The 27,745-nt window shown below is 42.0% G+C and overlaps 3 protein-coding genes across 3 annotated transcripts in view; 1 reads left to right on the forward strand and 2 right to left on the reverse strand.

Annotated features, from left to right (window-relative positions):
- LOC308075703 (uncharacterized protein) overlaps positions 1-27,745 on the reverse strand; it is a gene marked incomplete at its 3' end in the record, with an annotated part of 260,820 nt that overhangs the window by 25,716 nt on the left and 207,359 nt on the right. The gene's annotated exons all lie outside the window — the stretch shown is intronic.
- LOC308076375 (uncharacterized protein) lies at positions 7,197-9,338 on the forward strand (the record flags this gene model as incomplete). Its single annotated transcript, XM_080416608.1, has 6 exons — positions 7,197-7,292; positions 7,527-7,713; positions 7,824-8,066; positions 8,176-8,347; positions 8,812-8,954; positions 9,124-9,338. The coding sequence occupies 6 exons, from the start codon at positions 7,197-7,199 to the stop codon at positions 9,336-9,338; spliced, it is 1,056 nt and encodes a 351-aa protein (XP_080272734.1).
- Positions 10,018-13,857, reverse strand: LOC308076149 (P2X purinoceptor 7-like). Its single transcript, XM_080416272.1, has 4 exons — positions 13,737-13,857; positions 13,240-13,309; positions 12,994-13,139; positions 10,018-10,519 (listed from the first exon to the last, which is right to left on the reverse strand). Exons 1-4 carry the CDS (start codon positions 13,853-13,855, stop codon positions 10,360-10,362), a joined length of 495 nt encoding a protein of 164 aa, XP_080272398.1. The 5' UTR covers positions 13,856-13,857; the 3' UTR covers positions 10,018-10,359.

Below are 27,745 nucleotides of genomic sequence, written 5' to 3' on the forward strand. Positions count from 1 at the left end.
GATCGACTACAAGGTCCTGCTGATCACCCACAACTGCATAAATGGACATGCCCCTCCCTACCTACAGAAATTAATTAGGCCCCCACAAAATTCCACCCGCACCCTCAGATCTACAAGCAGATTCCTCCTCGGTGTCCCTGGTACAAACCTACGTACTATGGGTGACCGGGCCTTCTGCTCGGCAGCGCCGCGCCTGTGGAATAGCCTTCCTATTGACCTGAGAGCACCACAGACCCTGGACTCTTTTAAAATAGGCCTGAAAACGTTTTTGTTTCAGAGGGCATTCTCGTGTTGAATTGTTGTTTTTAAATCCTGCTTTTAACTTTATATGATAGATGATGTTTTACCATGTGGCACTCTGAGATTCCTTGTGAATGAAAAGTTCATTACAAATAAAATGTATTATTATTATTATTATTACTATGATCCTATAGTTTACTGAGACACTACACTGTCTCTATATACTATGATCCTATAGTTTACTGAGACACTACACTGTCTCTCTACATTCTATGATCCTATAGTTTACTGAGACTCCACACTCTCTCTGTATTCTATGATCCTATAGTTTACTGAGAAACTACACTGTCTCTCTGTATTCTATGATCCTATAGTTTACTGAGACACTACACTGTCTCTCTGTATTCTATGATCCTATAGTTTACTGAGACACTACACTGTCTCTCTGTATTCTATGATCCTATAGTTTACTGAAACATTACACTGTCTCTCTGTATTCTATGATCCTATAGTTTACTGAGACACTACAGTCTCTCTATATACTATGATCCTATAGTTTACTGAGACACTACACTGTCTCTGTATATACTATGATCCTATAGTTTACTGAGACACTACACTGTCTCTCTATATACTATGATCCTATAGTTTACTGAGACACTACACTGTCTCTATATACTATGATCCTATAGTTTACTGAGACACTACACTGTCTCTCTACATTCTATGATCCTATAGTTTACTGAGACACCACACTCTCTCTGTATTCTATGATCCTATAGTTTACTGAGAAACTACACTGTCTCTCTGTATTCTATGATCCTATAGTTTACTGAGACACTACACAGTCTCTGTATTCTATGATCCTATAGTTTACTGAGACACTACACAGTCTCTCTGTATTCTATGATCCTATAGTTTACTGAGACACTACACTGTCTCTCTGTATTCTATGATCCTATAGTTTACTGAGACACTACACTGTCTCTCTGTATTCTATGATCCTATAGTTTACTGAGACACTACACTGTCTCTCTGTATTCTATGATCCTATAGTTTACTGAAACATTACACTGTCTCTCTGTATTCTATGATCCTATAGTTTACTGAGACACTACAGCAGTGATGTCAAACTGGTGTTTCGCGGGCCGTTTGTGGCCCGCGACGTCGTCAAATCTGGCCCGCGAGGTGATTTGAAAAAACGGCATTTAATACTACCTCTAATGGAAAAAAAACGAGAGAGAAAAAAAAAAGGCAGAAAAAAACGCCAGCGCCCAGCAGCTCCTTACTGAGGCTGCCTGGGGGTTGAATACTGGACAAACTTGTTATGTGAGAACAATGACCAAGCCGTGAAGCCACAGCCAAGGTCATTAACATACAGAGGACCATCACCATTCAACTCTACCTGAGAGAACGCTTTTTCAACAGCATCACAAATCCGGTAAAACACCGTTGTATGGAGAAGTATATGTCAGTTGCGTCTCTCGATCATCTGGAGGAGTAGAGAGTGGCTGCATTCCCCAGTAGAGTAGAGAGTGGCCCGCTCCCCCCACTTTGTAACCAGTGTTGCTGTTCTAATCTTGAAAACTAGAATCCATTTGTCAGAGGGTGTGACATTAGTAGGATAACTAGCGATAGTAAGAGCCTGCGCACTGTGCGCAGGGCAAAATAATTAACACCAGCTGTGTGTGTGTGTGTGTGTGTGTGTGTGTGTGTGTGTGTGTGTGTGTGTGTGTGTGTGTGTGTGTGTGTGTGTGTGTGTGTGTGTGTGTGTGTGTGTGTGTGTGTGTGTCTGTCTGTCTCTTTCTGAAAGCAATAACTTCTCCAAAACGAAGGAATGGCAGGTCTGATGGACAATAAATAAATAATCCTTTTGCACATCCGTGTTCTGTTCGTTTGTCAACAATGATCTAAATGGGAAGTTTATTTCAGCAGCTAATGTGACAGTTTTAGTCCGTTTTTTGATGCGCAACACAGCCCTCGTTTAAGTGAATTGCTTTCACCTGCTGTTGCTGTGCGTTGTGTGCGCAACAGGGCATATCTCCGCCAAGCCAGGGTGACCTACCCAGGCCCATGAAATTCATATGCAGGCATAGTAGCCAATTAGAATGAAATCTGCAAAAACTAACTCATATACTGATACAGAACCATATATTGGCTATATATTATCGTTGGAAATATTGTATGTTCCTTTTTTTATTATTATTTAAAACAATTTAAAATCGTGAAAATAGCCAAAATTACAACACCAAAGGCCAAGTGGCCTTGCCCCTAAAATGACAAAAGACATTATATTGCCTTTTGTTAGGCTATTCAATGTTAGTTAATTTATTTAATTTGCAATACTTCAACTGTATGGCATGCTAAGGTTTTGAGACATATTGTATTATATTACTACACAATAGTAAATAAATAATTCTAAAAAATATGCTTTAAATAACTGATCTATGGATTATAGTTATGATAAGTGTTGCCATAATCATGTAGCTCTACAACAGAGGCATAGCCATGACAGAAATGGTACAAAATAATATTTAAGAAAATGTATATATATATTTTTTTTAAATAATCATTTTCAGCCATTCGGCCAAGTGTTTCCTATATTCGGTATTCGGTTTCGGCCAATAATTTGATATACTGTAGTTATAGCAGTGACTCAGGTGTAGTGGAGTAGAAGTAAAAGTACTGGAAATACTCTAGTAAAGTAAAAATACCTCAAATCTTTACTTAGGTACAGTACTTGAGTAAATGTAATTAGTTACTTTACACCACTGTTGTTCTATAAATCTAATTATTTAACCACCCACACACATTACCAGGTATTGTTTAACTTCAAATTGAATTATTCTACTTAAAATGGTTTATTATTATTATTATTATTATTATTATTATTATTATTACAAATTGTTTGTTTTTAATGTCAATAATTAAAGTAGCTATTCTTCTTAATACATTTTTTTTTAAAAAGTGATATGCATAGTTAGTAGCAGTGTCTGAGTGCGTGTGAGCGCGCATGTGCGTCCGCAACTGGTTCCGGCCCCCATCAAGTCACCATTTGACCAATCTGGCCCTCACCCCAAAATGAGTTCGACACCCCTGCACTACAGTGTAGTGTCTCAGTAAACTATAGGATCATAGAATACAGAGAGACAGTGTAGTGACTACACTGTCTCGCTGTATTCTATGATCCTATAGTTTACTGAGACACTACAGTCTCTCTATATACTATGATCCTATAGTTTACTGAGACACTACACTGTCTCTGTATATACTATGATCCTATAGTTTACTGAGACACTACACTGTCTCTCTATATACTATGATCCTATAGTTTACTGAGACACTACACTGTCTCTCTATATACTATGATCCTATAGTTTACTGAGACACTACACTGTCTCTATATACTATGATCCTATAGTTTACTGAGACACTACACTGTCTCTCTACATTCTATGATCCTATAGTTCACTGAGACACTACACTGTCTCTCTATATACTATGATCCTATAGTTTACTGAGACACTACAGTCTCTCTATATACTATGATCCTATAGTTTACTGAGACACTACACTGTCTCTCTACATTCTATGATCCTATAGTTTACTGAGACACTACACTGTCTCTCTATATACTATGATCCTATAGTTTACTGAGATACTACACTGTCTCTCTATGATCCTATAGTTTACTGAGACACTACACTGTCTCTCTATATACTATGATCCTATAGTTTACTGAGACACTACACTGTCTCTCTATATACTATGATCCTATAGTTTACTGAGACACTACACTGTCTCTATATACTATGATCCTATAGTTTACTGAGACACTACACTGTCTCTCTATATACTATGATCCTATAGTTTACTGAGACACTACACTGTCTCTCTATATACTATGATCCTATAGTTTACTGAGACACTACACTGTCTCTATATACTATGATCCTATAGTTTACTGAGACACTACACTGTCTCTCTATATACTATGATCCTATAGTTTACTGAGACACTACACTGTCTCCCCTTATACCATGATCCTATAGTTTACTGAGACACTACACTGTCTCTATATACTATGATCCTATAGTTTACTGAGACACTACACTGTCTCTCTATATACTATGATCCTATAGTTTACTGAGACACTACACTGTCTCTGTATTCTATGATCCTATAGTTTACTGAGACACTACACTGTCTCTGTATTCTATGATCCTATAGTTTACTGACGTTACTACTTCCTTATTGGCTTAGAGACAATAATCGTTCATAGAAGGGTTACAATATATGATATACATCCCATCCTGTAGAACATTTTATAATTGTAGTTGGCTTGTGATTTATAGCGCTGGTTGCATTTATGTGACTGTAGCACCAGTTGGATTGCAAGGGCCATGATTTTTTTTTTACATGAACCGCATCTTACATGAATAGCATCCCTATGCTGAGGAGCATTTTAGCCAAAAATTGCAGATCTACAAGCTCACAACGCCTCACAGCGTCAAAGAGGTCTGGTGTTGAGGGAAAAAGGGAACAGATCATGTACAGCGCGAAGTGGTTAAATGTCTGAAAACATACACTGACGATAGTGCTGTCAAACATACACTGATGATAGTGCTGTCAAACAAGTCTATGAAACTATCTATGAAATCAATGAAAAGGTTTAATCTACAACACACTAGTAGAGGCGGTCCACGCGCATCCCCCTTATTTTTTTCCCCTAGTCTGTGTCATGCTACCTTGTCAGGAAGGGGGCTAAATACCTAGGCAGAAATTACATATTTGTAGTACATGCAAAAAACTGCATGGTTCTTGCCCAAAACTGCCGGAGATTGGCATAAATGTGGCATGACTGTTGAGGTGACAGCTCAAGGGACCATTTGGAAAATGGTGATGGCCTTTTTCCCTTGCCAAAATGTTACTTTGAGTCATTAGGTATTTAGCCCCCTTCCCGACAAGGTAGCATGACACGGTTGGTCCCACTGGAAACCTTAGGTTGAGCGTGCCTTGCCGGCGTTCCAGCCAGCCAGCAATCCCTGCATGTCTCATAGGGGTAATAAAGCATTGAAAAAAACTTCTTTGGATCATCAAAATCTTTATATTAGAGGTCCTATGGATGTCAAAAGTCCAGACTAGAAAAAAAGAATAAGGGGGGTGCGCGTGGACACTTTTATAGAATATGTAGTGGGGGTCCCTGCTTCATCTTTCTCTCGGTCAAGGGGTCCCTGGGCTGAAAAACGTTGAAGACTCCTGCTGTAGTCTATTGGCTCCATAATTTGCTGTATTTTCATTGCTCATAACATTATTATTTTGGTTGACTATTGCTATCAATACAAGTCCTACTGTACTGTGTGTACAGTATATATAACACTCCTATTCTTATATATGTTCCAGGTTCTCAAGCTACGGTAGCCACTAAGAGTGTTGCTGTGGGCACCCCGTCTCTGTTGCTTCCAGACACATCTCCTCTGAAGAGGAAAGCTGTAGAGCCAGCTGATAGCCCGGCAGCAAATCAACCACATATGGAGCTGCTGCCTTCTCAGGAGTCTGAGGCCCCATCCCTCGGTTCAGATGATGACCCCACCTACCGTCCCAGCACGTCTAAATTGGATGACGACATCAGTGAACAGTAAATGAAATTTGCTTATTAGATCTTTGTTAACCACATGAACATTAGCATCCATATTCTGGGCATGTCATAGGTGAATATTTTGCAAAAATCGATGAACATATATGGTAGCTAAAAGAAAAACAAAATCAGTGAAAATGGCACATTGCAACGCAACATGTTGGCTTGTAGATCTCCTATTTTCTCTATCTAATGTACAACATAGTACAGTACGTATATAGAGTTGCCCGATAGGAAAATGTATCCTCATCATAATTAGATTTTATTCAGTTATGCTGACACGAGAAAGTTCTAATCTTCTAGAAGATTATACACTTTGTAACAAGTCTTTCTTGTTGTGTGTATTTTTGGTCGGTGAAACCGCCCCTATAAGTGAGGTTTGGATATTTGTACAACACATCCTGCGCTGTGATTGGCCAAAAATGTACCCCGCCTAACCCTGCACCGTGATTGGCCAATCACAATCTATTCAGGACTGTGATTGGCCAGTGTCACATGACACATGTGCATAGCCCTATATAAGAAACCATAACTTTAAAAAAAACATAACATTTTTTTTTTTAAGTTATGGTTTCTTCCATCATAAAGAGTGTTTCAATAAATGTATTTATTTTTTGTACATTGGTTGACTCCATTCAGTATTGTGATTAGCTAGCAAGACACCGCCCACTTCACACAGGGTGTGATTTTTCTTTGTCAACAGAGAACCAACCAAGCCACAGGATACGGTAGACCAAGTACTTGGTCTACGAAGATTGCCTGCTCGACCTTTTCCGTATATGCCCCACCTGCTCAAGTGTCTGCAAGGTGCAGACCTTTGTAAAAGGAACATTCCTTACTGTGACCCAGAGGTGCAGCCACGTGTTATGTGAATACACCAGAAAATGGAAGAGTCAACCACTGTTACGCAGCACTCCAGCAGGGAATCTGCAGCTATCAGCTGCTGTGTACTTCACAGGCTCTTCTTTTCTCCAGACAAACAATGTTGGTAAAGAATAATGGCATCATCTAAAGTGTGTCTTCTCCCACTGCTTTGTGTTTTTTTAGTTTTTGTTTTTAACAGATACATTTTAATTACTATAGGCCAGTGCATCCCACAGTGCTACAGAGGGATGTGGTATGAACACTGTTACAGTTACATTCTTATTTGACATTACAGGTGCTCAATGCAATGAACGTGAGAACCTTCAGCAGAATGTCCCATCGCAATCATGTGGACAAGTACATTATGCCTTCTGTTCTACATAAATGGCGGACACACCAGGCGCACTTGCTTGAGGGACTTAAACGGAGGGCAACAGTATCTCTTGGTGGAGACATGAGAGCTGACAGCCCAGGCCACTGCGCAAAGTACGGCTCTTACTCCATGATGGATCTCAACACTAACAACATAGTTGATATCCAGCTGGTACAGGTACTGTAAATAGATTGTGAAACTAGAAAATGTGATCAGTAGAGCACAGAACTTCACCAATGAGGCAGATCTGTTATTCACGTACGTGTGTGTGTGTGTGTGTGTGTGTGTGTGTGTGTGTGTGTGTGTGTGTGTGTGTGTGTGTGTGTGTGTGTGTGTGTGTGTGTGTGTGTGTGTGTGTGTGTGTGTGTGTGTGTGTGTGTGCGCGCGCGCGCGTGTGTTTATGATACACAGAGCAATGAAGTAAAGAGCAGTGTCCACATGGAGAAGGAAGGGCTGATCCGGAGTCTAAAATACCTTCACAAAGCTGGCGTCAAGGTGGATTGCCTGGTGACAGACCGACACAACCAGGTTCAGAAGTTCATGAAGGAAGAGAAATCTGAGATTACCCACTATTACGATGTGTGGCATTTATGTAAAGGTATGATATTATGTTGTATATAAATGTTGTTTATTGATCATTTGTAGCACCGCTACACTTGTAAAAACACCCTATAAAAAATATTTTACATATTTTCAAACTGTTCTCAGCTCTTACCAAGAAGGTGGTTGCCATCTCAAAGTTGAAGGAATGCACTAAAGTCAACTTGTGGAAGCAGAGCGTGAAGAATCACCTCTACTGGTCAGCATCTGGTTCATCCAGTGGAGAGGAAACAGTGGCAAAGTGGACATCTGTCATCAACCACATCACCAATGTCCATGTCCATGACAATCCACACTTCCCCATGTGCCTCCATCCCCCCTCCACTGACAAAAACAAGTGGCTGAAGCCTGGTATGCCACTATTCAATATATCAAACTCTTGTCATTTGAATCCTGTAATATACTCTCAAGATGCAATCCACTGAAAATATTGTATTCAGTATACTCTTTCCCACTCTAGCATCAAAGGCCGTCTTCAAGCTGACGACGGCATTGACAAATAAACGTGTTCTGGGTGATGTGAAGAAGCTGAGTCCGCTCTACCAGACATCGGCCTTGGAGGGGTTCCACAGTGTGATTCTGCGGTTCGCACCGAAAAACGTGGTCTTTTCCTACTTAGGAATGCTTTGCAGGTACATTATATTGTAATCATGTTGTCTGTATTGTGTTCAAAGAGAAGATTGTGTGCACATCCCACGCCTGCATTTAGGCCAGGTGCTGGACATCAAGGGAAGAATCGAGGAAAAGAAGAAGGAAGTCAGCACACTGTTCTCAAGCTCCAAGAAACTCACTTTTTATTTTTGCAACGTTTCGACCTTCTAGGTCTTCATCAGGCAAATAACTATATTGTGTTGCAATATTATGCAAATGATAATATTCATAATTTCAGTGACTGAGTATTTAGAAAAGCGCTGTATAAATTGTATGTATATACTATTATTATTACAATGCCATTTAATTTGGAAATAGTGCATCTGCTGCCTTCTTACATGCTAGTGCCAGTATGTAAAAAATGCGAGGCACTTGGACAATGTAAAATGTTATCTTCTAGCCATCTACAAACTATCTTGGGTTCATCCCATTCTTCTCATTTCAGGTTTTACCTGGCCGCATTGCATTTCAATGAAAATGCTGGTCGTCTCCAAGCGATCACTGCAGCAGGAGCTCCGCGGTACAGCATACGGTTTCCAAAGGCCAAGAAAGGCGTTGTCACCGCAGTTAAGACCAACTATACTACCGGTTAGTTACATGTAATTCTCAAGTTTCTGATAAAAAAATTTATCTCCATACCATGGCCATCAGTCAAATTTTGCATCATAAATGTTCTAATTACATTGGAAACATTTGAGACCATATGAATTACTCAAACTACTGTACATGCTGTTTTGTGTTCTCTCCTGTATTGTAGAATATGTGACAGAGCTTACAGACCTCCTCTTTAATGAGGTCTTCCCTAACCCTGCACCTTTTGTGGCCGAGATGAAAGAGGCGCCTGTCCCTGGATTCCTGTGCTCACAGTACGAGCATCCTGAAAAGGCTGCTGCAGTTGCTGCCCATCTGTCCCGGTTCATCCGCCCAGAGTCAATAGAGCCAACGCCTGGTGGTGACCCAACACCCGTCTAATCCCTTTCCCAGTCACCTGCTTTCTGCCACAGGGTTGTCCAGATTTCACACCAGTGCAGCTGTCACTTTTACACATACACATTCTATCTTCGCTGTTTGGGCGCAAATAAATCAGTGCTATTGAACACTCTTTCTGCTGTGTGTTTTTACAAATATTGAACCAATTAAAAGTATTAAAAGTGCTTCGGACTAAACCTCCTGAGGATCCATTGGAAACTGACGGTCAAACCACCCAACTCAGGTTTTTTTCTTTGTCATTCTAATCAATGATGGACATAATTATTTCCACATCACCGGTCAAAAACCTCCTAACTCCACTTGAGCTGTATTTGGGTAAAGTGATGATAATATAAGGACACATACAAGTATCTGACAATGTAAAGTCACCATACCAACTTTGAGGCAGTGGTGTTAAAACATTTTTTTTCATTTCCTGAAATATACATTTTGGACATAGTTGGCTTCTGCCCGACAGCAGAGATATTCTGCCTGCTTCTGTGCTCCTGAGCTTCCCTCCTGCCTCAGTCCATCACTGTGCTATAGCTCCTCTAGCCTCCATTACAAAAGGGTGTGTGCAAAAATGTCATCACTAAAAAAATGATTGTAAAAGCTGTAACAATTCTATGAAATATATTATAGTTGTATGGAATGACAGAATAACTGTGTACACAACAAACATCCAGAACATTGTAATGCAAATATTGTTTATTTAACCCATTAAAACTGGGAAAGCATCTGTCATTTTATACTTTAGCTATATAAACATAATAGCAACATAAGTTTTCTCAGAAAACTTTTAGGATTTAGAACAGTGGTTGTCAAAAATAGATCTACAAGCTCACAGCGTGTCACTTTGAGCCAAGCTGCGAGCTTGTACATCTGCTATTTTTGAATACCTTTGAAAGTCTTTGAACATTTTCTTCATAAATATTCTCCTCTGAGGGTCCTTGGCACGAAACATTTTCAAATGGGGGATCCGCGGCCAAATACATATAATTTTGGGGTCCTTGTAGACTCAAGATTAAATGGCAGGCCTAAATCCAGTGTATTCCGAATATTCGTCAGGGTATTCTTCGTGTATCCGTTGCACAATACAGGAAGGTAAGATTCTCCGGTCCTTCGCTTTCAGGGGTCCCCAGACCCAGGACACAAAAGATCTGTAGGCCAGGTAGCGAGCACGCCTGTAATGACAAAATAACAATGAATGCAATGAAATGTGACCTTTTGTGCTGTTTTCTCTCCCTGCCTGAGGGTGGTGCATGGCGCCAACTTCAAAGTGAACATCTGCTAATGCCAGTTTCATCTCTCTTCTTCCTGGTTGTCAATCAGACTGTTGTCCTGCCATTTGATCACCAACTTTAGTGTTAATTTACTAGTCTCTGTTGTTCTTGAGCATATCTTCTGTCACCTATACTGTACTGGTTGCAGGACCACAATCCTCATGGTATCTGCCTCTTGTGCCCCTGCATCAATGATTGCGTTGCTGTGCTCCCCCACAATCGCACAAGTATCCAATCAGTTTAGTCAGTGTAGACTAACTTCATTTTGGCATACAGTCATTCACACTATTAACTCCTTTATGTGCAATTGGGTAACCATTTATTTCCTATCTGCTTACACAATCACATGGAAAAGTATGGAATTTGATTTGATTAATTTCCAGGTCTGGATAAGCATGGAAAAAAGAAAATTCAGAATGTCTAAGAATAGTTTGATTATAGAGACTGTTTTTCATAGTGTTTGGAGCAGGCAACCAATATGTTTACCACTGTGTGATAGCAGGCCAGAGTGAGCTTGCCTCGATATCGTCAAAAGCATGGCGTGTGACTGAGCGCACACTCCTATGTAGAGCTGCTTCTATGCCTGTACTCCGTGAAACGGATCTGCCCAAAGTGACTTATAATAACACCTAATGAGTAATGAATGTGTAAGAAAATACTGCAATATCTTTGAATTGCATATTGTGAGGAAGGGACCTCGGTGCAACAGTGGTTTGAGTAATCACGTATGAAATAATAGACTCCGGTCAGAGAATCCTTTTTGGAGGCTTTACTGAAGAAGCACACACATACCCGAAACTGCATTCAAAACTTATTGGGTAAGGTCAGTGTGACCTAGAGGCAATACACACGATCATTAGGTAAGTTCAGTGTGGCCTTTCTAACAATATACAGTATATACTGGTCAGACAAGTACACATTTGTACAGAGATAAACACTTGACGATTTTATAATCTTCATTGGTGTCCCAGAGATAAAAATTGAATCAAATGATGGTCTGTGGCCTAATGCATATACAAATGGAGGTCCTTGAAATAACAAAGGGGTATATGGAATGGTCAATGCAATGCAATATAAAGCAGGACTGGACAGCATTTTCATTGAATGTCTATGACCATACAGCTATCATAATCCTTGAGTGATACTGTAACATTGTGAATCCTTCCATAGTTTATTTTTTAATAGTGATTATATACAATATAATATGTGGTTCTACATCTGAAGTATCGTTTCAAACATGGGTTCCATATAAGTAATTTCATTTCATATTGAGATACAGAATTAGGTGAATCTGAGCTTACAGTTAGTGGAAAAGTACCCAGGATTGGCAAACCCCCTAGAATACCAGATGCATGTCTCTGCATTGACATGTAAAAATACAGTACCCAGGGATGGAACAGGCTGTCTGGTAAACCCTTTGTTTCTTGTTTTAGAGAAGTAAATCTTTAGAATTCAGGCGTTGACACTCGCAGGTGAAAGTACAGAGACAACACCTCGAATTGATTGACAAAAGAAACTTGTGTTTACCTCTACAAGAGAAGCCTTTGTTCTATTGTAGGCATACTGTTTGAGGCTGGGCCCCATGGGGGACAAAGTGTCAAGCTCTGATTCATTTTGCATACCTTGAGTCACTGGTTTAAAACAAAGTTACTTTTAAAGATAGTACTAATTCGGAGTAAAAATGTATGTTGTAGTTAAAATGAGTAAAGTCTTGATAACTATGACATGTGTTGTAAACAAAGAGAAACATCAGTTAAGGGAAGAGTTCAGTCTTAAAATAACTGCTGGTTTTTATTTGACTCATTGTATTCCTAAACTGCTGTTTGCAATCATGAAAGTATATAGTGTGTGGGCTCATTCTAAAGCTTAAGAGATGTTGAACAAGGATCACTAAACCAGCCTTTGTGCAAAAGTAAAGTTTGATAAATAGTAACAGGACAAAATTGGTATACTGTAAAGACATGCAAATGTAGTTCAACAGAGTGTGGGCGGGGACTCGGCCATGACCCTGCAAGTATTCATGTATTTGATGTGATAGGCCTACAGGGATTGGGGGCTGGGTTTAAACCACCTAGCTCCTCCTTTTGTTGACAGAAGGTATACAGTATAAATATTGTGTTTGTATGTGAATGCTGCGCGCTGCTAAATCAGACCGACCTGGCAGTTGCCAGTCGGGCGTTAATAAAACTATGTTTGACTTCAAATCCTTGGACTGGATCTTCCCTTCTTAAGCCTTTTTCCAGGAAACTAAACAGCCACTCTTGGGATCATGAACATATACTTCACATCTTACCAGTTTTTGAAGGGCATGTGCCATTTGATAAACAAATGCAATTTATCTACATTCCAAATAAATAAATATTGGTCTAACTTACTCAAATCTCTCCTTCTCCGGCAGTGGGCCATGGTCTGCCTCGTAAATGTTGAGGGCATTCTGCAGGGAGTATGGGTTCAAGCAGACAGGCTCAATTCCTGGATGGAGAGTCATGCACTCCAGCTCTTCACTTAATTTATTCAGAACCTGTTGGGAGTATGTACAGTATAAGGTGTTTTAGTACTTTACTAGGTGTGAATTTTCACAGTGATGATCATTGTGGAAGATTTTTATTTTATTTACATACCACATTGATAGCTTTGCAGCAGATATTGTGATCCACATTAGGCATTGGCCTGCATTTTCCACAGGTGCACCTGTATGATTACAATTCACAGTGACATTCACAATGTACAATGTAGGCATTTAGCAGACGCTCTTATCGAGAGTGACTTACAATACGTTTACATTGCCAAAGCACAGTGTTACTAAATATGTTGTCAACCATTGGAATATTAATTATATGAGTATGAGTATATATATAGTATTAAATACAATTATAAGTCGCACAGAAAAGTTATCTGAACAGCTCAGAGCACAACGTTTTGTTGCAATGTTTTCTGCTAGGCAACAAAACTAAAAACATGATGGCTGCCAGTTTGATCAGTGATTTACACTGGCAAAACAAAACTGGTACAATTACAAAATGTGTTTTTGTTCTATGCTATTTATCAATAGCCTAGGTATGCTACTCAGTAGTAGTTTATAACTTGTAATAATGGTTTAGGGAAAAAGATAACCCACCATTCTCCTAGAGGACGAGGTTGAATTTGAGGTTGCTCAATCTCATCTGGTTCGTCGGGTTCTGGAGGCTCAAACATGTATGGCTGTACATTTCCAATAAAACTATTTGAGGCAGCCATTCTTCTGTGATTTGAATCCACAGAGTTGTTTGAATCAGACCGGGCGAGTCAACACCGCAGCCAGCTGCAACGCTTGTCTTCCGTGTGGGCGTGGAACACGCGCGCGCACACACACACACACACACACACACACACACACACACACACACACACACACACACACACACACACACACACACACACACACACACACACACACACACGTCAAACTCAAGCGGGCACACGCACACAGCGCACACGCACACAGCGCACACGCACACGCACACACGAGACTCGGTGGAGGAAAGCCTGGTGACGCGACGTTAGGACGAAACCCTCTTTGGACGGAGGCGGAGCTGAGACGAGAGATACTTCCTTGAGTGGGCGTGGCTTCAGCTACTGTGCTGGACACGCCCCTACAGTCCGAAGCAGAGGGGCCAGAAAAATATTGCATTGTATTTCATCCATTTTGAAACATACGTTTCTAAACTTGGCGATTTTTTTCACCATTCAAATTTGGTCTGTTGGTTAATAACACATTACTCTGAGGTGTGACAAACTGGGAATACATATAGTATCATATTTATTTTGCTTTCCGTGCTCTTTAAACAGTGATCAGCGAGGAGAAAAACTACAAAGAGAAAATGGCGTTTCAGTTTCGTCATTAGAATGGAGGCCGACGCGATCGGCAAAACAGGATCCCGAATAATTCCGTTTCCGGTGGTGCTACCGGAACCGGAAATGGATACAACATTTCGAAAAGTTTTCTTTTTTTTTTTTTTTTTTTTTTTTTAAACACAACAAAAACACCACTTCGCGTAGATCTACGCGATTGGCACGTGGCGGCTTTAAATAGGTTTGCGTAGATCTACGTGATTGGCAGTCTTAATTAAGTAAATATTTTTGTACCAAATTAACCGCATTAAAGTAACACAAAAAAACACAAAAAGGTAACAAACCCGGCCGCGCATGCGTTGCGCACCCAATAGCACAGACATAAATCGGCGCCCCTGGGCATGAGACCAAACTGAGGGCCATGGCCATCTGCTTTTTTCACTATTTTTTATAAAATGTCTTTATGTTCTACTTTGTTTTCATAAAACAAGGTGTGTTTATTAAATAAGGCCTAATGACAAACAACTAAGGGAAAGGCGAACAGAACATATTACGGATCCTATGAGGTGTGTAGTCAGTAAATCAGTGGTGTAGGTATGCATGTGTGGAGCATAGTGTGGTGGTGCGAGGTGTGTGGATGGAAAGTAACAAACATAATAATCATAAGGGAATGGGGGTAGAACTGGTGGAGACAGCAGGTTCGTTCTCCTCTAGATCTCAACAGAGACTGGCCTGGCAGGGCTTTCATAGCCTCCTGGAGGCACCGGACCCAGGTGCTCTCCAATGAGCCATCAGGCAGGAGGTCCCACTCTGCTCACCTATAGGGCAAGAGTTAAATGGCAAGGCATGCACACCCTCAACCACCCAGACTAGACCAGACTAAATTGTGGGGCATCACAATTTCAATATAGTATTGCATTGATCTTAAAAAGATTTGAGACTCTTGAGGACCGGAACGGGAGAGGACTAGGGTTTCGCCCACGACTTGCAGAGGGACTCCAGGGTGGCGGGCGTAAGGGGAATAAGGTCCTTTGGCACCCGCGTCGTCCTAGCTCCGCCGATGCCGTCAAGAAGGGAGGCCTGTTGTGGGGCCCTTTCTTCCGGACGGGGCCACACCACGACTGAGCGTACCGTCGCTCGATGAAGCAGCTCGTGTAGGCTAGCGTCGTCGAGCTCCAGGCCAGGCTCCACGAGGAGTTTTGCCTCATGGTGGACGGTCTTTGTGTGGGTGGCAGGGAGGCCCTTTCGTAGGAGGGGGGAATGACGTCGTCGTCGTCCTCCGCCAGGGAGTCGAGTGAGATGTGGTCGTCCTCGTCTCCTTCCTCCATGGCCTCGTCCTCGAGGTTTTCGTGGACGTGGTCCTCCAGTTTCACATCGCGGGAATTGTTTGGGTGGGAAAGGGTTTGTGAAAGAAATATTGATTTGTTGATCTGTTTGTTTATTTATTTTGTTTGTTTGGGAAAGAGTTAGGGACATAATTCTATTTAAAGCCTGGAGTGTATTATTTATTTACCATGTGATTTGTCAATGATTGATTTTGTGGCTTAATTATATAAAGTAATTCAGTTAAAAACCTGCTGATCCTGTTGTTTTTCCTTTAGTTAATGGTTATCCTTTCAAAGTAAAAGGCCAATTGTTACAGTTTTAGTTAACTTTTATGTTCGAAATCTACATTATCAAATCAAAACGGATACATGTCCTAAACCATGAGGGCACCTCAATGTTAAATTCACAGTTTCTTCCCAAATGTTAAAATAATATATAATACATAATAAATGTGTGCTTTGGAAAATGGTTTGAAGTATTTGTATGATTTGAACATGCTGGGTAGATCATTATCAGACCTAAACTTCAATTTCTTGTTTATCCGCAAAATGACTGGATGAATTTTGTAGCAATTTGTAGCATTAGTAGAAATATTGGGCCTTAAATGTCATTTGAAATTGATTTGGCCCCTCATTTATAAAATATAAATGTAAAATCAAATATGAAATAGAAAATAATAAATGTAAAAAGGTATGTGTCCCTTTTATGCCCATATAGAGATATCTGTATCTGTCAGTCCATGTACCTTTTATGCCCATATATGGAGATTGGAGATCCCTGATGTCATCAGTATACCCATGTATTGTCATGCCCATATACGGGCATATGTGTTAGATCGTCAGTTCTGGACAACTGGATATCCATAATGCCTATATGGACATTTCGGGGGCGTGGCAGCTAAAATGAATATCAAATATCTAAATACTAAATGCAAGCAACTTAAAAACTGTCTGGGGTGTTCACAAAAGCCAGAGTAGACGGTAAAATGACCCAAAACATGAAAGTGAAATATCTATTTGTCACAGTAACTGTATTTTTATCTATAGGCCTACATGTCATACATTCAATGTAAAATTCAAATTAGTTTTATTGCACAAAAGTAAACTCTCAGAGTAATGTAATATTTTGCCTTTCAAAAGACCAGAATTCTACAAGTATGTCATACATTTAACATTTATAATGAGGTAAAGTTGCATTAGTTGCATTTACTGTAAATTCAACAACCAAACAATTCTTAATGTATAGCACCCTATTATGCCAAATTAAAGTAAACAAAATTAGAATGATGTATAGTGAAACTATCTAAACTAAACTTAAAAGGGCATTTCACTTTAAAACACTTCTGTCTGACATTCACTTCCTCATTTTTAGCTGCTGGTCAGATCTAAAAATGAGTAACTGAATATGGGCTCAATGTGAACATAGTCAAACAGAAAGTACACGTGTGGCATATATTTGTCATTAAGAATGGGGAATTAGGTGAGAGCGTTGCTCAGTAAATTCATAACATCCCTGTTAAATGCCTTCTACCATTCTGAGGTCCAATAACATCCATAAATACTGAAGGTAATAAAGAATTGAATACATATTTTAGGATGTTTTAGTAGGTCTCTCTCTAGCAGCTGTATTGTATGTGTATGTGACATCCTGAATCTTTGAACCTTGACAGGACAACAGTGACGCAGGTACACATTGTGATAACATACCTAGAGTCTACTGAAATCGAATGTATATTACAGGTGTTCCTTCAGAACCTCTGCACCACACCACTTGACTCTGTGCTTTGTGGTGTTTAAAATATGATGACAGCTGAATGGATGTTCTCCTTTACAGAAGAATCTTCATAGTCATAGGCATCCGTCCGTCAGTGATGACTTGGGTTGCACCAGAGCCCACGATTACATCCCAAGTTCCATGACAATGTCATGTTACCTGGACCTAAACAGACAGACAGACAGAAAGATAAAGAAAGAAAGAAAGAAAGAAAGAATCAAACAAACAAACAAACTAGAACAAGTGCTCCTCGGAGCTCTGCCAGGTTAGGTAGGTTATTGTGGCCTCCTGGTGGCGCTATAATAGGCCAATGTGAAAAGGGTGCCATTTCTTCTTGGGCCTTTCACGGCAATCGGACCTTGCATTCATGATTTGAGGCATTTTGTTCCAAAAATGAGTTTTGCTAAATTATACCTGCTGGTGGCGCTATAACAGGCCAATGTGAAAAGGGTGGCATTTCTTCCTCGGCCTAGTGCAATGTGCGTGTGAAATTGCACGGAAAGCGCAAGCTGCGTTCATGATTTGAGGCATTTTGTTCAAAACGGACCAATCCTGCAAATTTTGGAAGCCAACCTTAGCCAATGAGGATGGAATATGGAAAATCGGACAGATCCGTGTTGATCACATGACTATAGAGATACTGTGTACCGATTTGCATGACGTTTGGATAAAATCTGTAGGAGTAAATGGGTTTTGCACAAATCGGCCTCCTGGTGGCGCTATAGAGAGAGAGAGACCTGAGAGAGAGAGATGGCGCCGGTGTGTCTGGCTGGCCGTCTGAGACTGTGTGCCCTCCTGCTGTTTGTTTGTTTGTGCGCGTCTTGTCACTAAGACCATCGACTATCTCCTGGTTTATGACCGTCTGGAGTTGTTGCAAATCAAGGTTTCCGTGGACTATTTGGTGGAACTTGGCCAGGATGAACAAAGAAACTTTGTTCCCCCGCACCTCCTTGCAGACATCCCCGCTTACCTGTTGCACGCCAAGGATCCGCCGCCCCGGAGGCGAAAACGCCACAGGCGAAGAGGGACTCGAGCAGGCCAGCTAGTTCGGGTCAAAGCCTGGCTTGCGATCGCTCCCAAACCCACTCAGTTTTCCCGTAACGCTCCCCAGGATTATGGATCTTGTATCCGCCGCCTCATCTCCCGGCGAGCCCCAGCCCTGGTCCGTACCTGGCTGGTACCTGTTACTGATCCGTATGAAGAGCTCCATGGCTTGCGCTCTGTTCTGCCTCGCCCCCGGCGTCTTGGTGGAGCTAACCACGGCAATCTCAAGCCGCTGAGCCGGGCGGCTCGTGCGGCTGATGCCCCGGTGTTCGCTACAACCAGATGCGCTTTGCTAAATGCGAGATCGATCAGGAATAAGACCTTTATCCTGAAGGATTTGTTCTCCTCACACACGTTGGATCTTCTGTTTCTGACGGAGACCTGGATGCAGCCGGGTGAGTCTGCTGCCTTCACCGACCTATTACCTCCCGACTGTACTGTTATAAACTCTCCTAGGATGACAGGCCACGCAGGAGGAATAGCAACTATCTTTAAAAACAGTCTTTATTGTAAGCCTCTGGCACCGCTGATATTCTGTATCAGTATATGAGTCAGTTTTTGCAGATTTCATTCTAATTGGCTACTATGCCTGCATATGAATTTCATGGGCCTGGGTAGGTCACCCTGGCTTGGCGGAGATATGCCCTGTTGCGCACACTCCGCACAGCAGTCCAACAGCAGAGCAGGTGAAAGCAATTCACTTAAACAAGGGCTGTGTTGCGCACCAAAAAACGTACTAAAACTGTCACATTCTAGCTGCTGAAATAAACTTCCCATTTAGATCATTGTTGACAAACGAACAGAACATGGATGGTGGAAAGCATCTTGAATCACAGCAGGCGAGCAGCGTCAGGTTAGGCGAGCAGAGCAGTGGCGTCTTATCTTCTCAGCAGTGGCGTGATATCTCTGTGTCTCCTCAGCTTTCAGGTGAATGAAATGGTGTTGCCTGAGACTCTATTTATGCTATGTTTGACAACGTAAGAGAGGCCATGGTCATGGTCCTCTGTATGCTAATGACCGTGGCCGTGGCTTCACCTTGGCCATGTTTGGTTACGTTAATGAGCACCACGCAGCAGCTTGACTTAAGCCGGTTGGAAGCCGGCTCGCGCAGCGCGCCCCGAGGGGAAAGGGAGGAGACAGGGGAGTGGACGTTTTCGGGGCATTTCATTCATTACTGCGTCCCAAAAAAAACATAAAATAAAGATTGTCCACGAGTCTTTGAGGCTCGAGTCGAGTCAAGTCTCAAGTCTTTGAGGGGCGAGTCAGAGTCGAGTCGAGAGTCTCATTTTTGGCGACTCAAGTGCGACTCGAGTCCGAGTCCCTAACTCGAGTCCCCATCTCTGGCTATTGACCACTGACAAAGGTAACTCTGCTATTTTGCTACTCCTTGACTTGACCTCTGCTTTTGACACCCTGGATCACAAGACTCTAATCTCCCGTTTGGAGCAGTGTGTTGGTGTCACAGACACTGCCCTAGACTGGTTTAGGTCTTATCTATCTGAGAGATGTTTCTCAGTCAAATTTGGAGATTTTGTGTCATCCTCCACGCCCCTGTCTTCCGGTGTCCCCCAGGGCTCGATCCTTGGGCCTATACTGTTCTCCCTTTATCTTCTCCCCCTGGGAATTTTTAAGAAGCATGGCATCTCATACCATCTCTATGCAGATGATTCTCAAATCTACATGCCCTTAACACATTTACCGCCGGGCCCGTAGTTCTACGGGCCGTTAAATCCAACGGTTAAGCGCCAATCCCGTAGCCTACGGGCTGTGGTGCTTTTTCCTTTTTTTCGATTTTTTTTTTTTTTTTAATTTTCTAGGGGGACCATTTTCAGTGTAACACCACCCGATCTCGACCGGAAGTGCGATCACGTTTTTTGTTTCCCATCTGTCTCCATTCTAAGTCGTACACACAAACCCCTGTAAAAGCCCCTGTAAACATGTAGTTTTTCATCCTCGCATTTCCCATGTTAAGAACTCAAGAACTCAAACATGGCGGAACTCAAACAGAACTCAAACATGGCGGCTCCGTTTGACACGTGGTCTTCACTGGTAGAAGCAGTGAGATCTCCGCGATGTTTACAAACAGTGCACAGCTCAATCTTAAGGATTTTAACAAGATCTGTGGCGACGTGAAAAAAACAAAAAACAACAACAAAACGTTGGCACTGGTGAGTACATTATGAGATTAACCTCTGGCGGTCAATGTGTTAAAGAAGGAAAGTAATAGCTCCCTGACACCACTTCTAGATTGTCTGTCAATGAAAAAAAGACAGAGGTCATAGTGTTTGGGCCTAGTGGTCCTGGCATTATACCCACCAATCTGGGCCCCCTACAGTCTTATGTGAAACCTGTTGTATCCAACCTTGGAGTCAAATTTGACAATCTGCTCAAATTAGATAAACAGGTAAATGCTGTGGTCAGCTCCAGCTTAAATCCCTGAATGGCTTGGCACCTCAGTACCTCTCTGACCTCATAAAGGTCTATACCCCCCCAAGGTCACTGCGGTCTGCTGGCCAGCTAAGTCTCGAGGTCACAGTAAGGACCAAATTAAAGACCAGAGGCAACCGAGCCTTTACTGCCATAGCCCCCACCCTATGGAATGCGCTCCCCCCCATGTTAAAAGGGCCCCCACCATTGAGACTTTTAAATCTCGGCTTAAGACACACCTTTACACCTTGGCATTTTAACCCCGCTTGAGAGTTTTCTGTGGTCTGTCTTATTTGTTTTCTGTGTGTTTTGCTGGTGTTTTCTGTGTTTTTAGCATATTTTAGCTTGTATTTTGCATGATTTTCTGTACAGCACTTTGTAAACCCTTAACCCTGGTTGTGAAATGTGCTATACAAATAAAGTGGATTGGATTGGATTGGATAACAGGCCCATGTGAAGATTTTGGGGCAGAGGTTCTGAATTGGCATCCAGGGAGTGTGTGTGCACAGTTTCGCAGCGACCGGGCCAACGGTGCCTGAGATTAGCTGCTCACAGACAGATGGACGGACGGACACACGGACACACGGACACACACACGGACGGACAGGGGGTAAAACATACTCTCTCACCATGCCTTTCGGCCTGGCGGAGACGATAAAAAGATTAACCACTTTCAACCTGGCAGACAAGTTAAGAACAAGTTCCTATTTACAACTGCGGCCTGGGCAAAAGGCAAAGCCTCTTGGTAGAGGCACTAGGAGCTAAAATAAATCAAAGAAAATAACATTCAGGTCAAAAGCAAATACAGTACAAACAAAGCAATATAAAAATTACAATACTCGCAGTAAGAAGAAGAGAAACTAGAAAGGCACACTAATTTAGATATTCCGCAACAGTCAGTAAAGCAGAATTGTGACCGAAATTTGAATATTATGAATGAATATGCAGAGTAATTTTTGTCAAGTCTAGATCCCATACCACCAAAGGAAGGCACGATATAATTGGCTAGTTCTGGTTGTCACCGGAGACAGAGGTAGGCTTTTCTGTGTGAGATCTCTAGCTCCACAGTTTATTTATTCATTTAACATGACCTGCCCCAGACCTGACAAAACATACATTAACCACTTAAAGTTGGAGTAAATTATATAAATCAATTTTAATATTATAAGCTCTTATTTTGTACTTCGGCCCTTCGAAAAGTTAAAATATAGGCTTTTTACTTGTAACAGAATATTTCTACATTATGGTTTTGCTATTTTTACTTAAGTAAAAAAAACTCTGACTACTTCTTCCACCACTGGTCAATATGCACGGCCAACTATAAAGTAGCCTATACTACTTTGACTGTGCAGAGCTAATCATCAGGTTTTATAAGATCTGCAACTGGAGCGATAGTCTCAAATTGATTTTATGGTTGGAGGTTAAAAACAGGAAATGTATGTCAGGATCTGTCTCTGTTTTTTTATTTTGTAGTGGTTGTTTTCTGTGGTGTGCTTAGGTTTTACTTTACTGCTGCGTTCCTTTATTTTGAAGTAATATACCTAGTGTTTCCTGTTGTCCTTATAGCTGTTGTCTGTCTTGTCTTGTCTTATCTACCCTGTGTTTATTGTCTCTGCCAGGCCGAAAGGCATGGCGAGAGAGTATGTTTAACCCCATGTCTGTCTGTCCGTCCGTCCGTGTGTCCGTCCGTCCTGTCTGTGTGTTAGCAGCTAATCTCCTGCACCGTTGGCCTGGTTGCTCCGAAACTGTGCACACACACTTCCTGGATGGCAATTCAGAACCTCTGCCCCACATTTCTCACATGGGCCTGTTATAGCGCCACCAGGAGGCCAATTTTTGCAAAACCCATTTTTTAATATTATTATGCAAATCGGTACACAGTATCTCTACAGTCATGTGATCAACACGGTTCCTTACTATCAACCATTTACTGGAATCCTCTCAAGAAGGATTTCTTTAGGTATTAAAAAAGTCCTTAAATTGTCACTTTCATGTAATCTGGGGACCCTCAAATATCATGTGGGGGGGGGGGGGGGGTCCGACCCACAGGTTGAGAACCACTGTTGTACAGGACTGTAGCAGCAGCAGCCTGTCTTCTATGGATTAGGCTATGAGGAGTGATGAGGAGTGATGAGTCTTGTACTCGCAGTTTCGTGGTCAAGGGGGGGTTCTGGATGTTGTCACATAGACCCAAGACAAAGAAAAAGATAGACATGCCATCTCCGGTTTACTTCCCGTATCTGTAGGTGGCCGCCTTTTTAGGAGATCGGAAGCAGGTTGGAGTCTATTATTTCCAATGGAAGAGTGAACGTGAACACAGCTTCTGAACCATTCTTTAGCTCCAGATCACTTAAGTCACTGAACTAAATATTGGACAAAAGCCACACAATATTCCCAAGATTGTCATATACTAAAAAGGCTTTCTTTAGAGAGACAAATCAGGAGAAAATCTACTTCATTATCGACCTTTCTCTGTCCCAGCAACTCGTGGGATCTAGCACCAGTAAACATCGGACGTTGGCGAGATCAGACGGCGCCCACTTAGGAGACCATTTGTAGGATTTGTGTACCATTTCCCCCTCTCTAGTGGCTCCAATTGGGATGGTGTATCTTTAATAATTGTATATCTTTGAGTAGACTAAGAATCATAATGTTGGGTTATTCCATGCCTCCGACACCTGTGATATTATTATGATTATAATTACGTGTGTATTTACTGCTTATTTAGGATTATACCAGGGTGGTAGGCCGACATATAAAGGCACGGGTAAAATACATACGAAGTTTAATACTGCCTGTTTGGAGTCATTAACTGAGGCATGCTCTATAAGGTCTCATATTGTGGGTCCTTTCTCAGAGTGTTGGTAGGTTGTAAATTCCTTACCATTCCCTTATCTCAAAGAAGAGAGAGAGAGAGGCTCAAATGACATGCCTGATGCCTATGTTATGTGGGATGAGAGGTAGTCGAAGCGTGCTATTTGAGGAGAAGGACATGATATCCGGGGGGGGGGGGGGTGGACATCCTTTATGGGTCTTTGTGTGGAACTTTGAGGGAGAGTTGAGTTTCTTGGAGACCCTCAACAGATCAGTAGTGAGTAGAAAAACACTTGATACACGAAGATTAATAGTGTTTTTCACATTTGCCTTTCATAGCGCCACCAGGAGGCCGACTTATGTAAAACATTTTTTTTATATTAAGCCTTCAGAATGTATCCACATTTCACGCAAATCGGTACACATGATCTCTATAGTCATGTGATCAAGATGAATCTGTTTAATTTTTCATATTCCATCCTGATTGTCTAACATTGACATCTAAAGTTTGCAGGAGTGGCCCGTTTTGAACAAAATGTCACAAATCATGAATGCAGCGTCCGATTGAGTTGACACTTTGCACGCACATTCGCACTACGTTGAAGAACAAATGCCACCCTTTTAACATTGCCCTATTATAGCGCCACCAGGAGGCCGATTTTGCAACACTTTTCTTTTTTATATTACTCCTACAAATTCAAACATCATGCAAATCGGTACCCATTGTCTCTATAGTCAAGTGATAAAGATGGTTCCATCCGATTTTTCATATTCCATCCTGATTGGCGAATTCCGAAAATTGCTGCCCCACAGTAACCTACCTGACCTGGCGGAGACCTGTGCTCCGAGGAGCACTTTTTTATAGTTTAATTTCAAATTGAATTATTCTACTTAAAATGGTTTATTGGGGCTCCTTACAAATTGCATTGTTTGTTTTTAATGTCAATAATTAAAGTAGCTATTCTTAATACATTAAAAAAAAGTGATCTACGTAGTTAGTGGCAGTGTCTGAGACAACAGATGCTGACTGAATGCGTGTGAGCGCGCCGCGCATGCACGTCCGCAGCTGGTTTCGTCCCACATCAAGTCACCATTTGACCAATCCGGCCCGACCCCAAAATGAGTTTGACGCCCCTGGTCTATGGCATGTCATCTTTGTACATTTCTATTGTGGTGTTGCTGACATCTGTCTTGCCTAAATATGGGGGGAGGGTGGGACGTGTATCTGAGAGTATTTACAAATGGGGGTCTGCAGCCAATATACATGGCCATGTTTAAGAACCAATGACATTGACCCTTCAAGCTGAAGTGAAGATGTGACCACACACAGGTCTGAGAGATGGCTCGCATGTGGATCTCAGACTTCATGTGGTCGTTCTATGACGTCAGTCATTTATGATGTACTGTGTTGACTCTATATTTGACCGTTGGCATTTTCAGCTGTTTCTGACATACAAGCCTTCTCTCTGTCAGGTACAATGGGTATTGAATGACCGGGTGGGGAATGCATTCTCAACTTGCATCGTTCCTGAGTAGGCCGGTGCCCAACAATATGGTATTATGTATTAACAAATTATGCACATTTTGTGTGTGTGTGTGTGTGTGTGTGTGTGTGTGTGTGTGTGTGTGTGTGTGTGTGTGTGTGTGTGTGTGTGTGTGTGTGTGTGTGTGTGTGTGTGTGTGTGTGTGTGTGTGTGTGTGTGTGTTCCAGTGGATAGATCAGACCTTCCTTCACCCTCCGGACACTTTTTATTTACATCAGCATGCGCGTTGTGGCTTCTGCAGCGCTCCACAGATCGTCAAAACAAGGAGAGACAGCGAAATCCGCCACCGACTCAGGTGGTGTCTGAAGTCGCCTAGGTCGTGATAGTCGGTTCCTTAGTCGCTAGTCGTTTCCTTAGTCGCGCCCCGCGACGCTGCGTCGTGCGCCACGGCCAGGTCGTGATCCAGCATAGCTAGTCACGACTCACGACGTCCGAGTCTCGACCTTAGCCGCCTGGGTCGCTAAAGTCGCGACCTCAGCGACCTAAAGCTTAGGTTCCGACGCACGGCGCGCCTGCCAGCTAGGTCGCCAGCTAGACCAGTGTGCCAGGCTCCATGCAGACCGACGCACGGACCGCTCGGCAGCTCATGAAGTTATCCCATTTAGCTCCCATTGTGAGCTTGTAGATCGGCTATTTTTTCAAATAGCCTATGTATAAAATGTGGCTGAAGTGGTTAATGTATGGTTTATAATATAATACTTTTTTCTCTGCAAAGTGTAGGATTATTATTATTATTGTTATGTCTGTCAAAAGTCCGCGGCTGTAATACAAACACAGACACGCAGTTAACCCCCACGTTACTGCAGGTTATATGAAAAGCATTATTCCCCGTTTGTTTTAATGGATATTTGATATGGTTGTATGAACTGGATAAAGTTAATGTTTAATATTGCAGCTCAGCTCCAAGACTGGACAGACAGTAGCTCTGGTCCATATCCTTAACACCTTTACCGCCGGGCCCGTAGTTCTACGGGCCGTTAAATCCAACGGTTAAGCGCCGAGCCCGTAGTCCTACGGGCTGCGGTCTTTTCGCGCATGCGCGGTCCGGGTGCACTTTCGGAATTTTTTTGATCCACTTCCGTTTCCGGTTTGATGACAGGAAATAGAATTATTTGGGATCCGGTTTCGACGATCACGCCCGCTCCCATTCTACAGACGAAACTGAAACTCAATTCTCTTCCTGTAGTTTTTTCTCCTCGCATTTCACTGTTTAACGTAATCCGCTCTAACTACAGTCATGGAAGTCCGTTTGACATGCGGTCTTCACTGGGAGATACAGGGAGATCTCGCGGATGTAAACAGACCGTTCACGGCTCAATCTTAAGGATTTTAACAAGATCTATGGCGACATGAAAAAAACAAAAAAACAACAAAAACACCTTGGCACTGGTGAGTACATTATGAGATTAACCTCTGGCGGTGGATGTGTTAAAGGTATCATGACATTCATTTTCACTTTTTTTATTTTCAATGTTTTATTTGGGGTTTTATGACCTCAATTACACCCAAAAAACCTGAACTTAAAACATTCAGTGGATTTTCTGTGGTCTGGGGTTTTCTGAATAATTAGGCTGAAAAGTAATCTGAGCATGGCCCTTCGACAGTGAGGTCACTGTCGATTAATCCCGCCCACTCTCCTCCTCGCCCCTCCCCTCCCCTATCCTTTTCTTTGGGGGGGGGCGGAGCAGAGGCGATGATTGACAGGCAAAATCCCTCACCAGCGACACCCGCAGGCAAAGATTTCTTTTTTCATTGCAGTTGAAAAGGCTTTAGAAATGTGAGAGAAAAACACCTGCCATTGATCACTGGAATGGAATTTTCACTTAAAACTTTTTGTACACTTTTGAAGGACCAGGACAAAGACTTTGAATGTGGTGTAAAAGTGAATGTCATTAAACCTTTAAGGAGACACTTTTGCGCAGCGCACTGGCCATGTGTAATTCATTATTTTTGTACTGTAAACATTAAAAATAGCTTTCATATTCTATTAATATTTTTTTACAAAAGACCTTTGGCCTTGGATCGAAATGTGCTAAATTCTGGCTATTTCTAGGTGTTAATTTGGCTAATTTATATTTTTTGTTCTTTTCTGGGTGTTACTTCTACTGCGTAATGCATTCCAATGATCCCATATAACTATATAATATACGGTAGCTTCGAGGGGCTAAGGAGGGGGGTGGACAAGCGGCCGACGCAGTCTGTGCGGTCGGTCGGGAGCATGGCTCGGGCCTGGCAGGCGACGTGCGTCGGGACCTAAGGTCACTAAGCTCGCTAAGGCTCAGTCAACAACCTGTTACTCGACGGAGGTCGCTAAGGTCACGACTTCAACGGAGGTTGCGACCTAGGTCGCTAAAGTCCCGACGCACCT

This window comes from Gymnoscopelus braueri (genome assembly GCF_963280865.1).
Source record: "Gymnoscopelus braueri genome assembly, chromosome: 20".
Classification (NCBI taxonomy): domain Eukaryota; kingdom Metazoa; phylum Chordata; class Actinopteri; order Myctophiformes; family Myctophidae; genus Gymnoscopelus; species Gymnoscopelus braueri.

Excerpts from the sequence above, each read along its gene's own strand:
- LOC308076149 (XM_080416272.1), bottom strand. The coding sequence starts at position 13,855 with ATGGCTGCCTCAAATAGTTTTATTGGAAATGTACAGCCATACATGTTT. Across the intron at positions 13,310-13,736 it reads CCTCGTCCTCTAGGAGAATG|GTGCACCTGTGGAAAATGCA; the intron begins GTGGGTTATCTT and ends GTAATCATACAG. Across the intron at positions 10,520-12,993 it reads CCGGAGAAGGAGAGATTTGA|GCGTGCTCGCTACCTGGCCT; the intron begins GTAAGTTAGACC and ends TTGTCATTACAG.